At 42.6% G+C, this 16552-nt stretch overlaps 1 protein-coding gene across 10 annotated transcripts; it reads left to right on the top strand.

The window, feature by feature from the left end:
* Positions 1 to 7505: 7505 nt before the first annotated feature.
* Positions 7506 to 14407, top strand: LOC133920872 (pentatricopeptide repeat-containing protein At5g14770, mitochondrial). 10 transcript variants are annotated; one of them, XM_062365461.1, is made up of 5 exons: positions 7506 to 10811; positions 10899 to 10989; positions 11232 to 11288; positions 11446 to 12050; positions 12836 to 14407. In XM_062365461.1, the coding sequence occupies exon 1, from the start codon at positions 7527 to 7529 to the stop codon at positions 10365 to 10367; it is 2841 nt and encodes a 946-aa protein (XP_062221445.1). In that variant the 5' UTR covers positions 7506 to 7526; the 3' UTR covers positions 10368 to 10811; positions 10899 to 10989; positions 11232 to 11288; positions 11446 to 12050; positions 12836 to 14407. The 10 variants fall into 10 exon arrangements, with proteins under 10 accessions (XP_062221445.1, XP_062221444.1, XP_062221447.1 ...); XM_062365460.1 differs by having other exon boundaries at positions 12839 to 14407; XM_062365463.1 differs by having other exon boundaries at positions 11446 to 11513; positions 11672 to 14407.
* Positions 14408 to 16552: the final 2145 nt, after the last annotated feature.

Here is a 16552-nt window from a genome sequence, read left to right on the forward strand (position 1 = left end):
ACTACAAAAGCAGCTCTCATTCCTTGTCAATTCCATTTGACTAAGTTATATTTGGTTAAAATGACTCCTTTATATGAGTACCATAGAAAAACCTTAATCTTAAGAGGTATTTTAAAGTTCCACAAGAAAATGGCTGGTTATAATAATGTTAAAATCTAGCACAACCTTATGCACAGAGGTAATTGAAAATATTCGACTCTAATATAATGATCATCTAAAGCTTTCGGGTTGCTCATTAGGCTCAACCTATAGTATCTTCGCTACCAGATCATGCCAACCATCTAACTCGTTGCCCACAATAGCTCTACGGAAGATATATTAAGCGGACCGTGCGCCTTTGGATAACTAGGATCATTCCAAGCACTTGGATAAGAGAAAGTGAAAATAGAGGTTAGTGTCACTTCAAATGAAATCTAATTCAAGCGACTTGAGATTGAGTGTGAATTAAGTAGTCCATGTCGCAATTCGAATTCCAGTGACTTTGAGTATGTTTGGCAGAGCTCCGGCTCTAAGAATTTTTAGAACTAGTCATCTTTAATTTTAGAAATTCTTAAACTTTGAGCTACGTATAAATTGAGATCCTATGATGAGACATCTTATTCTTATTTTAAACTGAAAATAGATATTTAAATCACTCTATTTTATTTATAAATTTCAAATCCTACTTGTACCTTAGAGCGTGCAAGTGGCGTGATCCAGAGTCCTCTGTCAATGATGCTGCATACATACATGTAATCAAGTGGTGGAATTCCGCCGATTCACCGACGTCGATCACACGAGTTGCACATTTGCTAGCTTCTAGAAGCTAGGCTCAAAACTAAACCTTACCTTTGAAGTAGGACCTTTAATTATATCCTCAAATGATTTCATATCTCAAATTCATCTAGTAATTAATAATTTTGAAAAGTGTATTGCATGCATATGACATACTCCAGGTAATACTGGGGTAGCAAGAAAAGTACTCCATGATGGGCTGGCCCACTCGGAAGTGTAAGACTTCACGAGTTTTTTTTATTTTTATATTTTTTATTAAAAATTAAAATAAATAGATTTCTCGTGAAAAAATTGTAAAACTAGATGACTACAGTCCCCTGAGAGGGTGGTTAGGCCTGCTAACCGCCCTGTGGGAGGGCGGGTGGCCTAACAGTCCCCTCAGAGGGCGGCATGTGTGCTACCCACCCTCTCAGGGGGCGGGTAGGGCCTAGGAGGGCAGTTAGCAGCCTAGCCGCCCTCTGAGGGGGCGGTAATGATATTTTTTTGCCGAAAATTGTAAAATATTGTGATTTTCATCAAAATTTAAAATAGGGAATTTACAAAATTTGGAATTAACAAGATTGAAGAGGAGTGAAAACGGTATACTGAGGAAGCGAGAATTTGTAGTAGGTTACGTAATTGTCGGAGAATAAAAAATCAGTATTTGTGAACAAATTGTATATGTGAAGCACTCACAGCATATTACGCGGGTATGAGGTTGCGAACGGCGTCAAACATAATATTAAACATACGGTGAAAAATATTACATGAGACTGTAACCACGACAACACGACGAGGAAAAGAAGGTGGTATGTACGGTTCGCACTAAGACTTACTTATTAGTGCGCCGCTCCTAATTATAACATGCCTTAGGGAATGGAAGTATGTCGGATTACATTAGATACTCTCTACTAAGTGCATCTAGGATATTTTCCCTTTCGGAGGGCATCGGGACCTGCCGCCTTAGCACGGCGGGCTTTCTCCCGCTTCCTTACCCTCTCAGCCTCCCGAGCCCGAGCCATGGTATGGTCGTGCGCCTCCTTCCTCATGCGCTCTTCTTCCTCCCACTTTAAGCGAAGTTTCTCTTGCTGTTGCTCATACTTCCGACGTGCGTAAGCTTCCCTTCTACACCTCATGTTCATATCGACCTACTGCTTCTGTTCCTCATTTTGCTCATTGTCGAACCATTGAATAAAATCACAGAGCGGTGGAGGGGACTGAACAAATAGAACAAGATGAGCGGTTAGTAAAACAGGGTGCAAAATCGACAAATATGTGGCTGATATTTGTTGCTATACCGGTGGATACTCATATGTTACATGTTGAGGCTTGTCATATTCGTAGTTGTCACACATGAAGAAGCGCAGCCCATAGGTGTATGAGATGTCCTACGACTCGTGGAGTCTGCAATGGTCACCACAGAAGCACATCGGTGGTTCGATACCTTAAGGAATGAAAATCCTCCAATGTTTCTTTGGTGGGTTTGGTGGAGCTGAGGAAGACATTGCACTTGAGATATCTGATAAATGAGTGGTGCATCAACGTATGGAGGTTCAACTATTTGTGGTGAGGGAAGGCATGAGCATTGGATTCGCTCTTGAAGAAAGGAGTGAGTGGAAGGGCTCAGAGGGTGGCAGGAGTATTGGATTCCATCTTGAAGAATGAGAAAGTTGTGTCATTGATGATTGGCAGATATTCCATGTTTATTGGTAATTGTGTTGTCATTTATTGTGTGGTAAAAGCTGTCTGGTGTTGTCACTTCTTGTCTAAAGCCAGCGCAAGAAGACATGTATTGTCATGTTATGGTTAAAGTTCAGTAGTGTGGTCACTTCATGATTAAAGTTACACTCTCAACAGAGTAAGCGAGCTGTCACTTCGTGTATAAGTAGCTTTGTAAGATATGCATTGGTGAGGACGATAGAATGTAGCGTGTGGTCATGTCGGATTAAGAAATGCAACTAGCATGCCATCACATTGGAATAAGAAATGCAGTTACGGCATGCTAAGTGGACCATAGAGATTATACGCGTCTGAATACGTAAGAGTACATCGCGAATCGAATATGCATATGTAAGTTACAAAAACAAATGTAAAATTCTACTGCTGTCGGTCGTGCCCCCCATCGTGGTCCCGATGTTGCTGGTTGACCCTCACGTGGCCCCTGGAGTAGGTGAGGGGGTCGGGTGGACCAACCTGTCTGGTAGGCCTAGTAGGGAGCACCGGTGTCGAGGCCTCGTCATGCGCGGACTGTGTCTGAAGTGGAGCACTGGATACCTAGGACCGCTGCTGCAGAAGAAGTGGGCACCCAACAAAAGTGGCTAGCGGCTCCTTCTTTGTGCACACGTCGCAGAGCGCCCGATACGTCGCAGCAAGGACAACAGATGCCCAACTGAACTACGGTACCTCCTCTCCATCAGCATCCGCTATCAACCTGGCGTACGGTACAAGCGTCCTCGCAATCAGGTGGTCTTGACCGCTAGTGAACATAACCCACCCAAACAGCCAAAGCAGATAGGCCTCCAAATGCCTGGAGATCGAGTTTGCGTTGGCTTGGGGGTGCATGTACGCCGGCTGCAAATATGACAGGTGTCAATAATGATCATAACTAGATACTCGAATAGGAAATGAGAGGTTGTATTATACCGAACCTGAAACTGTAGGATCCACTTTTTCGTTGGCCCTCGTGCATCGGATAAGAACTCAGGCACGTACGGGGGTGCGTCAGCCTTTCGCTCAACTGGACTAAAGAGCTGATGCATGACATTGATCCAGTCAGCATCCATATCGATGACCCCAACCGCAGCTCCCACACAAGGTAGGCCTAAGAGGTAGCCTACATCCTGCAAGGTCGGGGTCATTTCGCCGCACGGGAGGTGGAACGTATGTGTCTCCGGTCTCCATCGGTCAACCAGTGCTGCTATTAGCGACCGGTCAAAATAAAAATGACACGTTGCTGCCTCGGGGTTCTCCATCGATCAGGCCTCAACCAAACGGCAAAGCGGTAGGAGTCCCACCGCTGCCAACCTGAAAGTATCGAAGTATATCAATGATATGGCAATACATCAATGATATGGCAATTTCGTATGAAAGTATCGAAGTACCTGTGCTTCTACCGATCGTCGATCGTAAGCAGCTCTCCAGGGACCCGTGGTCGGAACACTCCTAACTCCGTCTGGTGCTTGGCGGATAAGAAGCTGCAATGCCTCTTGTCCACTGCAGGGTCCAGAAGCTCGGGGGTCGCAGGGTCCGCCATATCTGCATTTAAAAGACATGTACAATAATGCATTGCTAGATGTAGATAGGAACAATATACATTGAATGCAAATTAACTATACAACTATATGCAACATTAACATATTGTGACATGTACTTACAAATAAAGGTTCAAATGCTAGAAATCGAAGTAAAATTAAGACAGCAAGCTACGCTAAATACAATCACTCTACAACGCGTCGTAATACTCACCTAGACAACAGATACATTTTTAGGACAATATTTGTACGTGTGACTTGTTTCATTGCACTGACTGCATCGCTTGACCATAGGACCGGCCTCGGATTCATCCATATCGTTGCGAATCTGGCGAGTTTGTCGGCGGCCAAGTGCGTTCTTCATCTTTTTCAAATCAGGCACATAGATTCGTGAAGGCCCTGGATTACTTGTAAAAGTGTCGACAATGCCATAACCATACAACTCATGATTCCAGGTGTTCAGTATTTGATCCTTCATGAAGTACTTTGAAACATATTGCCTGGGAAGCATATTGTGCTCCGCACACCCAGCTATGACGTGTGTATAAGGTTTGTGGAGTATTTGTAGCTTCTGGCAACTACAAATGCATGTCCCACTCCTTAGCACATATTCTTGAACATGCTGCTCACGTCTTCCACCCCTTCGACCCTTATCCCGACACAGGACATTGAACTTGTGCTCCGCAGTCCCCTCTTGATTTGCGCGATGCATGTGGGACTTCTTTGTGGCTTCGGTTCATCACCAGTTGGTGCAGCCTCCGCTGTCTGTTTTAGAGTTAGTTCATCCAGTCTTGCGCATAGGGCATTGAACTTTCGTGCTGGTTTTGACTGCATAACTTTTTGAAAAGCTTCATCAACTCTTTGTTTTTAAACTGTCTGTAGAAGTTCGCACCCATATGGCGCATGCACCACCTGCTCTTAAGGTTGGGCCACTGTGCTGCTACACCCGGTCGAACATTACCATGTTGCATATCCAGCAAAGTCTGCAACAACCCTGCATGTCTATCATGAATCAGACACACATCTGGTCGGTCAAGAACAATAGCATATTTCACCTGCTCAATGAACCAATACCAGCTGTCCTCGTTCTCACTCTCCACGAAAGCAAACCCTAGTGAAAGGACTTGGTTGTTACCGTCGACCCCAATTGCAGACAATATCTGTTCTTTGTACTTCCCAGTCAGGAATGTTCCATCCAGGCATATGATGGGTCGATAATACCGAAGTGCTTTGATGGTTGCAGCGAATGCAAAGAAAGCATACTGCAATACTCGTTTCCCGCTGTACTCCGTATCAGTTGAGGGGTAATGCTTGATATTATAGTAGTTGTTTGGGTTCCTTCTACAAATTGTGGCTAATTGATGAGGTAGATTGTGATATGAATCTTCATATGTTCCGAACCTCATCTCAATAGCCTTCTGTTTCACCCTCCATGCTTTCGCATAGTTTATTGTGTACTGGAATATTTGCTCAATAGCACGGATTAATTAATCATGGCTCATACCTTAGGTTGTCCATAATCTCCCCATACATAAAATTAGCAATAAAGGCAGATGATAGGTTCCGGTGGACGAACTCTATTTTCTCAATATGACAATTATGTTCCTTGACTATTAAACACTGCCAGTAGTCTACCCATTTCACTCTGAATGCATGCACTCGCCAAGGACATTGAGGCACCAAACACTTCACATCATACTCTCTTTTACTAGATTTAACAACTTTGAACTGGCTCCGAAGAGACAACGGCCAGAATTTAACTGCATCAATAACTGCCTTCTTTGTAGGGTACATAACTGCCTCCTTCAATAGACACCTCGTTCTTATGGTACTGTCACGGTGTCCGATCAGCCTCGCTAACCACCATCTTTGAAAATTCATGATCTCTCCACTCTGCAGACACTGGAGCATTAACCTCCTCGTCAGATGAATCCCTATCGGCAAAGCCTTCCTCCAACTCTTGATCCTCCAACTCCATCTCTTCAATGATGCTAGGGATATGCTCCCCTTCATCGGCTATACCCATCGGTTGCATTTCTGGAATATCTCCAACATCTGCCCTGGTCCCGACATTAACCTGGTTCGATTCATCTTCCACTGCCTCACTTGGTCCCGCTACTGCTTCCGCAGAGTTCACCTCTGTTTGATCTTTCAGGTACACCTCAGCTAACAAAACCAGAGGCAGGCTATGTTCACACGATATATCTATATACTGCCTCCAAGTTGATGTGGCTTCGATCGGAACAAGCTTCCCAAAATATCCATGACTAGCACGGCTGAGGACAGTTTTCAGCTTCAGCTCATATTGCTGCAGATCCAGTTGTAAAAACCGCATGAGCCATTTGCACACATCCATAATGGTCCTCTCATTAGCTTTACTAAGACCCTTCATGACATGATGAAATCCAGATAGATCTACACCGTTAGGACTGTATCTAATTTCACCCTTACCATAATATATCTGAAAAATTAATTTATCTGCCATCCCTGAAAACATCTGTAAATATAACCAATGTTAAGACCGACGAACTATATTTCGCAGTATCGGAGATTTTTTTTTTACCAATACCGATTCATACATAACAATAGGTTTTTAATAATAGCCCTACCCAAACTTACCTACAAATATTACTCTATACAATATACATTTAATAGCTATTCTACGATATCGAAATTAATATTCATAATATACTACCATTTTCTAAACGCTACATCCTAGGTCCGCCTATTATCATACAGTGCTAGCTCCTATATCACACAATACAACCCTACAATTATTACTCTATAAAATCTACATATTCAAAACTAACATAGTACAAATAATGTTCTATATTTCACTGCTATCCTACCATGTTCTAAGTAAAATTGATAATTTTCTAAACATAGTATTTTCTAAACCCTATATCATACATGTCTAAAACCTATGCCATATACTATTACTGCACTAATTAACAATAATAAAAGTATAGAGAAACTTACCGAAAAGTGATCTTCAAATCCACAGATCAAATACAGCAGGGCTTTGCCGGGCTCTCTTCCTCTCCTCTCCTCCCTCTTCAAAGTTTTTTCTTGTTTATGAATAAAATGTGAATTTTAGCTATTTTTAGGCCCTTTTATTGAGGAGGGGGGAAGGGTGAAGGTCGGCAGGCGCGGGCGCGGGCGGACAACCCCTTACTGCCCCCTGAGAGGCCGGCAAGGAGTCGTACCCACTCTCTCAGGGGCAGTAAGGTGCGGCTCGGGCGGGCACCCCCTTGCCGCCTTCTGAGGAGGCGGTTATGCCACCCGCCCTCTCAGAGGTGGTTAACAGGCCTAACCACCCTCTCAGAGCAATCAGCCCTCTCAGGAGTTGCAGACGCATAGTTTTACAATTTTTTTAATGAGGAATCTATTTATTTAAATTTTTAATGAAAAATATAAAAATAAAAAAACTCAATACTTCACTGTACTATTACAGAGGCTATATTGGGCTCAAATACAAACTACCACTGTTTGAGGCCCTCCTCGTCTCCCTCCCTCCCTCCCATGGCGACGCCGCAAGCCCTAAGCCCCACCCTCCACGCCTCCTTCCTCTGCTCCCTCGCCCTCGCCCTCCGCCGCGCCGGCCGCCTCTCCGCCGCCTCCCACATCGTCTACTCCCTCCCGGCCTCCCCACCCGCGCCCCTCCTCCGCCGCCTCATCCCCGCCCTCGCCTCCTCGGGCCTCGCCGCCGCCGCCATCCGCTTCTGCCCCGTTCCAGGTGACCCCCTCACCTTCAACTCAATCATCCTATCCTACTGCAACCTCCGCTTGCTCCGCCCCGCGCTGAGCCTCCTCCGCGCCTCCTCCAAGCCCCACTCGCACCTTGTAGACACCGTTAGCTATAACATATTCCTCTCTGGACTCTCCGAGCACGGCAGCGGGGACCTAGCTCCGGCCGTGCTCGCCGAGATGACCAAGCGCGGCGTGCCCTTCGATTGGGTCACCGTGAACACGGTGCTCGTGGGGTTGGGCAGGAGGGGTCGAGTGGACGAAGCGGCGACCTTGGCAGAGATGCTGCTCAGAGGCCGAGGAATCGACAGCTTAGATGTGGTGGGGTGGAATGCTCTAATTGATGGATACTGTAAAATCCAGGACATGGCTGCGGCATTGGTGGTGGCGGAGAGGATGAGGACGGAAGGGGTGGGACTTGATGTGGTGGGGTACAATAGCTTGGTTGCCGGGTTTTGCCATGCCGGTGAGGTTGATGCTGCGTGGGACATAGTGGAGACGATGAAGGCGGATGGTGTGGAGCCGAATGTTGTGACGTACACGGTGTTCATTGGGGAGTATTGTAGGAGGAAAGGGGTTGAGGAGGCGTTCAATTTGTACGAAGGAATGGTGAGGTTGGGTGTGCTGCCGGATGTGGTCACACTTAGTGCTCTTGTGGATGGGCTCTGTAAGGATGGCCGGTTCTCAGAGGCGCATGCACTCTTCAGGGAGATGGACGAGATTGGGGCTGCGCCGAACCATGTCACCTATTGTACGCTTATTGATTCATTGGCGAAAGCGCGGAGGGGAAATGAATCATTTGCTCTATTGGGCAAGATGGTTTCGAGAGGTGTGGTCATGGATTTGGTCATGTATACAGCTCTGATGGACTGTTTAGGTAAGGAAGGAAAGATCGATGAAGTGAAGGACATATTTCAATGCGCTCTATTGGATAATCTTACTCCCAACTGTATTACATACAGTGTACTGATCAATGCGCACTGTAGAACTGGCAATGTGGATGGGGCAGAGCAGGTGCTGTTGCAAATGGAGGAGAAATCTGTTAGCCCAAATGTTGTTACATTCTCATCGATCATCAACGGTCTTGTTAAAAGAGGATGGCTCAGGAAAGCAGATGATTATTTGAGGAAGATGAAGGAAAGGGGCATTGCTCCAAATGTTGTGACTTATGGAACACTTATCGATGGCTTGTTCAAGTTCCAGGGGCAAGAAGCAGCTCTTGATATGTACCATGATATGTTGTGTGAGGGTGTTGAAGTAAATAATTTTGTTGTTGACTCACTGGTGAATGGCTTGAGAAAAAATAGGAAAATGGAGGAAGCTGAAGCATTGTTTAAATATATGAGTGGACAGGGTCTGTTGCTGGACCATGTAAATTATACCACCTTAATCGACGGGCTTTTTAAAACAGGCAACATACCAGCTGCTTTTAAGGTTGGTCAGGAGTTGATGGAGAGAAACTTGCTGCTTGATGCTGCTGTCTATAATGTGTTTATCAATTGCCTTTGCATGCTTGGCAAATTTAAGGAAGCGAAATCCTTTTTGACAGAGATGAAAAATGCGGGCTTAATTCCTGATCAAGCAACATTTAACACTATGATAGCTGCACAGTGCAGGGAAGGAAAGGCCCACAAAGCTTTAAAGCTACTTGATGAAATGAAGCGGAGTTCCATAAAGCCTAATCTCATTACATACACTACACTTGTTGCGGGTCTTCTCAAGGCTGGGTCTGTGGAGAAGGCAAAGTATTTGTTAAATGAGATGGCTTCTGCTGGATTCTCTCCAACCTCTCTGACTCACCGAAGGGTGCTGCAATCATGTTCTGTAAGCCGGCGATCAGATGTGATTTTGGAAATTCATGAATGGATGATGAATGCTGGTCTTCATGCTGATATCATTGTCTATAATACACTTGTGCATGTCTTGTGTTACCATGGAATGACAAGGAAAGCTACAGTTGTTTTGGATGATATGTCAGGGAGAGGAATTGTACCAGACACCATCACATTCAATGCTCTCATTCTCGGCCATTGTAAAAGCAGCCATCTAGATAATGCATTTGTGATGTATGCTCAGATGCTTCGCCTAGGTCTCTCACCAAATATAGCTACATTCAACACACTTCTGGGTGGTCTTGAGTCCGCTGGAAGAATTGAAGAAGCGGATACTGTGCTCAGTGAGATGAAGAAGATGAGCCTTGAACCCAATAACCTCACCTATGATATACTTGTTACAGGATATGCAAAGAAAAGCAACAAAGTTGAAGCAATGAGGCTGTATTGTGAGACGGTGAGTAAAGGCTTTCCTCCCAAAGTAAGCACATATAATGCACTTATAAGTGACTTTGCTAAAGCTGGAATGATGAGTCAAGCTAAAGAGTTGTTCAATGAAATGCAAAAGAGAGGAGTTTTGCCTACATCCTGCACTTATGATATCCTTGTGAATGGATGGTCAAAGCTTAGAAATGGAAATGAGGTGAGAATACTTCTCAAAGATATGAAAGAAAAACGATTTAGCCCATCTAAAGGCACTCTTAGTTTTATATCCAGAGCATTTTCAAAGCCAGGGATGAAATGGGAAGCTCGACATTTACTTAAGACCCTTTTTAAAGTTTAGGAAAAATGAAGCGTTGATTTATTATCTGCCAAGGACAGATGGTGTAGTCAAGACGGTTCTTAGCATGACTATACGGCTGCAGTCAGGGTTCTAATTGTTGGAGTGTCTAATCTCAACCTGCTGTTTGGTGCATAGAGTTTGTAGCAGAAGTAACTAATTCTGAAAACAGATAGGCAGATGCTTCAGAAGTACAGCTTGGTGTCTGGAATCTGGACTTACACTAGCTAACCAGTGAAACCCGAAGACACATACTTGTTGCAGTATGCTGCATCAAGAAAGCAAGTGGTTGGGCAGTTTGTCGCTCAGGGAGTATGGACTCAAGCACCTTTTGCAATCAAGGATCCATTTGATCAGGATGACTGGACCGCTTATCCTAAACTCACTGATGAAATTGGACAGTAAGTCCAGATTGTAGGAGATGATCTTCTTGTAACTAATCCCACAGTAAGTAACATGTCAATGAATTAACTTATTTACTAACCTTATGCACACAACTTATGAGTTTCGATATTACCTCCTTAACTTGTCCAGAGAGATACCAAGACAACCAGTGAGAAGACCTGCAATGCTCTTCTGTTGAAAGTAGAATCATTGTCGTTTGGAATTACTGATCTTTTCATAGGTATTGATTCACCTGTATTACATTTGATTAATACCATCATTATATGGTGACAGGTGAATCAAATAGGCTCGGTGACTGAGAGTATCAAGGCTGTTAGAATGATTTGTTCACTTTTGTACCAGTAGAGTTTCCTATCTGATATTAGTTCACTTTTGTACTGCAGTCTGCTAATGTCGAACATAATCGTCACATGCTTTTCAATGCCTTCAGTTGTAACAACATTTCTCATGTATCGATTTCAGGGTCAAATCAAGACAGGAGCTCCCTGTCGGTCTGAGCATCACGTGAAATACAACCAGGTAAGTGCTTGCACATCTTGTTGATGTATAGGTTTCTTAAAATTCCTTTTAGTTACTGAAATCGTTTGAAGCATTTCCAAATTTGTGTTTTCGTGAATCATGTTGTATGCTCTGAACCAACAATGTTGCTTGCCTGTTTGTGATTGCAACTGCTCAGGATCAAAGAAGAGCTCGGCGGCGACAGGCCATATGTCGCGCCAACGCGCGCTATTTTCTAGACTATAAGTAATACTGCTTTTCTCTTTTGGGAAGAAGTAGTATTCATGATGCTTTCCTTTTCTTTTCCTTCTGAGAGACAAGTAGATGCTACTGCTGGTTAATTTGGCCGTGATTAACTAACAACTTGTGCCGAATGGGCCATTATTCCATCCTTTCTCTCTCAGCAGACGCGGGCCGTTGGATCGGCTGGAGCTCGAATCCCCCTTGTGTTTACAGCCGCGGGTCCACCACATCCAAGAAGCCCATTCAGCCGTCCTCTCGATTCCCAGATCCCAGTTGCTCAACGCTGACACCGCTAGCCCTAGCCACCACCTCCTCTAATCCTCCATTCATCCTCCTCTAAAATCCTCGTCTTTCTCCCTCCTCGGATCATGACGGTGAGGCTACGGAGTGCCTCAGCGTGTGCCGACCAGATCCGCATAGGGCGTCGTGGGTACATGGGACGTCGGTGGCAGCGCTAAAGGCCAGAAGAAGGGCTGGGTTTCTCGGGACTTGTTGATTGTCGGCGCCGGTGACCTACTCGGCGATGACTACCCTATTCCGGTACGACACCTGTCCTGACTCCTTCCATCTCTGATATAATTTTGCAATATCGCGCCACGCCGCAGGAGAAGTGCAACTACAAACCCTAGGAATGGGGAGAACGCTCGTCGCCTCGCTCCCCTTGCCGTCCGCTTTCCCGCACCACACCTTGACTCCGCTCATACCCTGGCATCGCAACGGATACGAGCCACCCATCCCATTTATAGCACTTTCGAACTTATTAGATTTAGGGTTTCCAGGCTCCAGATTAGAGGATCCATTGCTATATTTGAAAAATACGGGTGAGACTATTTATGTTTACTTTGGTTTTCAAGGAACTATGGCCCTTTTTGTTGGGGATGTTAGGCGTAGAATGTTCACTGCATAAATAAATGTATTCTAGTTTTATCTCCATTTTCTCCACACAGTATGTATCGAATGAAGCAAGTTTATAGGTTCAGAACCTTGGCGCTATCATGCAGATGCAGCAACATGTTAATACCAGCTATCTGTATCATTACTTGAGGGATGTTGGCTATTAGATAGTGCCCTTTAGTATAAAAAAGAGAGAACGAACTGAGTCTTAGCTTTGTATCAACTGTAAAAGGAATCAGCTTTTGAGGATCAACTGTAAAAGGAAGCACCTTTCTGGCCCTGTTCTCAATTGGCTTTCACACGGTTTCGACTGTTGAGTTTTTGTGATGAGTTGCATAACATATAGGTGTGGATAGTTAAATATTTATTTGTTTAATGTGAAGCAAATAATCCTATTCCTATTCTTAATGAATTTGACTGGCCTTTTTTAGTAGAAATGGCAGTGAAAGTAACACCAAGCCATGGAGGGAAGCAGGCAGGCTAGCGATAAAAGACGTGCCCCCTCAAGGTCTCTGGTTAGAAGTCGCCTCCCAATAGCATATGCTATAATTTCTAGAGTATAGGTTAGTTATTGTTGGTTTTGATGTTTTTACTGTGTTGATTTATGTCCTGAACCGCTAATAGTTTGGTGTCCATGATTATTAGTTATTAGGTTCTTACACATTCAATTTAGTTTCCTTGCAGGGTAAAACAGGACTTGTAATTTGATTTGTTATATAGTTATTGAGGAAAGCAATTTGTTATTTATATTTGCTTCTTTGTTTCTCTGAATTTCCCCCTTTATTTCTCCGAATCAAATGGATCGCATTGCTTGATAGATCTTGATTCCTGGTAGGTTTTCCTCATGGAGCGTCTAGTATCTTTGGATCTTGCTTGGATTTAGTGCTTTTTCTTAACCCTTTTTCTTTTTTATGGTTTCAAATTTAAATTATCAAATGACATGCATCAGTTCTAAACTTTAATACGGCCATGCTCAAAAAAATTCCTGGTCAGCCATGCTTGATGTAAGTAAATGCTTGCTTGCTATGTATGCTTGTCACTTGGTCTTATGGGCCTGTTGGTGTATGTCACCGATAGTGTATTAGTGCTAGAACTGAAACTTTACATTTACATTTAGATTTTTTTTTGTTAGAAGGCATTAGTGTCTTACCACTCCCCTAGTATGTGGAATCTATTTGTAGTATTTTATTTTGTCTGCTGTTTAGGTGATTAAAATTGTTAGAAATCCACGAAATTTCGGGGGAATTCTGGCAAAAGTGATATTCCCTGCATAGGATATGATGCTGAAGCTATCTAGGGATATTCATAATCATTTTATCAGGTTTAAGGCATATACTGCTCCACACCTTGATATTATGGACAATCAACATGACCAGACGAGAATTCTTAGGTAGGCTGAGGAAAGGAATATGTCAGTCCCCATGGTTTACATAGTATACTATCCCTGGTCCTGGTTTTCCCGAAAGGGTTATGTTGCTCAGCTAACATGTCTTTCCCTAATAGTTAACTCTAGCTTCCATCAAGGTCCGAAGTGGCTGTGGTGGCCAAGCATCCTAGAATTCATGTAGTCAGAATTTCAAAGCTTTAACCATTGCTATACATGATATATCGGAATAGGAGGTTTAACGCTATGTTATGCAGTAATTTCCTTTTGGGAGTCAAGTTTAGAGATTATATATGGTCCAATCAGTCTTAATTAGCAGGACTGGGTTACTACACATGTTTTGCAGTGAGAAGACGCATACTCTGTTGTTGTGCAATATTAGTGGCCGAGTTAGTTCGTGTTTGAGCGACAAGTTTCTGTGCTAACCTGGCACATACTTATGTGATAGCTTTACCCAACTTTCTGTTTTTCTCAACTAATTTCACAAATGGTTATATTCCAGAACTGACTTAGGAATGAAATTTTGTTTTGCATTTTGATATTGGAAATGTTTTATACTATCTTGTAATTGTCTTCATTTCAACTTGCTCTCATCTTTTATTTGTACACTGCTGTTCCATCACCCGTATCAATCGAGGAGTAATGTTTAATGTGAAAGTAATTTCAAAGTTTCTCGTACATGTTATGGTTGACGTGTTAAGTTGTCATATAAATCTTTGTATTCTCCAAATCTTATCTTAATAGTCTATTGTTTCGTTTTTCATGTATTGGTGTAGTTTATTGTGTACTGGAATATTTTTTAATAGCACAGATTATTGATCGTATTTTATACTTTATGATGTCTATAAGCTCTCCATACATAATATTAGCAACAAAAGCATATAACAAGTCTTGGTGGAAAAAACTCTATTTTCTCAATGTGATAGTTATGCTTTCTAACTATTGAGTACTCCTAATAGTCAACCCACTTTCTTTTTAATGTGTGCACTTGTCACGGATAATCAAATATCAAACGTTTGATGTACTATATTTTGCTTAATTTTATAATCTTAAACTATCTTTAAACAGACGATGATTGAAATTTTACTGCTCCAATAACAATCTTATTATTATGGTACATAGCACTCTAAGATATTTTATTCTCATAATATTTTTAAGGTGTTTAATGACTTTCACTCACCGTTAGCTTTAAAAATTCCTAATTTTTTCACGCTGCAGTAACAAGAATATTTTTCTTTTTATTGGATAAATCCTCCCTCTCCATTTGTTCAATTATACCAGAGATGTGCTTCTCCTAATCGGTTACACCCCTCGGTTGCATCTTTCATACATCGCCAACATCTTGCTCATCCTCTGTAGAAACTGTGTTTGTTTCATCTACTATATGATTTATTTCTGCTATTACTTTTGTAACGTTTATCTCTGTTGAATCTTTCTGATACGCCTTATCTAGCAGCATCAGGGGGAGACTATGTTCACATGTATGCTTCCAAATAGATGTCGTATTAATAAGATGAGCTTTCTAAAGTACCCTGAGTAGTACGATTTAGCACAACTATCAATTTAAGCTCATGTTGTTGGGATCCACTTGAAACTACCGCATCAGTCACTTGTACACGTCTAGTATGGTACTCTTATTGGTTCTACTAAGTTTATTGACGATATGCTAAAATCCAGATAGATCTATATCGCTATGTTCATAATCAATTTGATCTTCATTATAATATATTTGAAAATATAATTTATCAAAAATCCAACAAAATTATTGACACCAAAACTATACTTTTGATTATCAAAACTCTAACAAAAATTTTATGTCACCTAACAATACGTTTAGTTCACTCCAAATAATCGAAATTACCGTATTCTAAATATTACTATACATCTAATGGCTATCCTACCATATTAAAATTGATCTTTACAATATATTACAAAAGATAACCTATCCTATCTTTCTAAACCTTAGATCTCATATAATATAACTATTTTTATATCACTAAACCCTAGATCTAGTGGTACTTTAATTAATAATAAATGTATAAGTCTAGAAAATTACTAAAAATCGAGATCCAAAATCCGCAAATAAAAAACAGCAAGGTTTTGTCACGTTGCTTCTCTCCTTTTCTCCCCCTCTCTTTATTTTTTTAGATTTAAATATATATTTTAATTGATTTTCAATCTTTTTATACTATGAGCGCAGTGGGGGGGGGGGGGGGTGGGCTGAGAGAGGTGCAGGGGGCTAACCGTTTCCTGAGAAGGCAGGTGCGGAGAGCTAAAGCCTTCTGATAGGGTAGTAAGGAGGCTACTCGTTCTTTGAAAGAACGATAAGGGGAGGCTACTCATTCTTTGAAAGAACTCGTGTTCTGCTTGAAGGCACGTATCACGTTTAAAGCAAACCGTTCATGCTATACGTTAAAGGCCATTTCCTAGGTCTATCGATTCCCAATAGCCCACCATCCGGCCCATTCAGGCCCATCCTGTTACCGCACGTACGCCCAAACAAAACTGGCCGTAAAAGCCCAGCTAGTTTTCGGCCGAAGAAGACCCAGGAAGACGACCCACAGAACACACCTAGATTACTCGGCCCATGGTAACCCAGTTACGGATTTTCAGCCCATGAAGGCCCACTAAAACGCCCACATAAACCATCTAGTTTACACGGCCCATCATTAATTCGTTTCGAGTTTTTGGCCCATGAAGGACCAGTAAATCGGCCTACAGAACTAATCTAGTTTACTCGGCCCATGATAGCCCCATTATGGAT

The sequence above is a fragment of the Phragmites australis genome, chromosome 6 (assembly GCF_958298935.1).
Source record: "Phragmites australis chromosome 6, lpPhrAust1.1, whole genome shotgun sequence".
Taxonomy (NCBI): Eukaryota; Viridiplantae; Streptophyta; class Magnoliopsida; order Poales; family Poaceae; genus Phragmites; species Phragmites australis.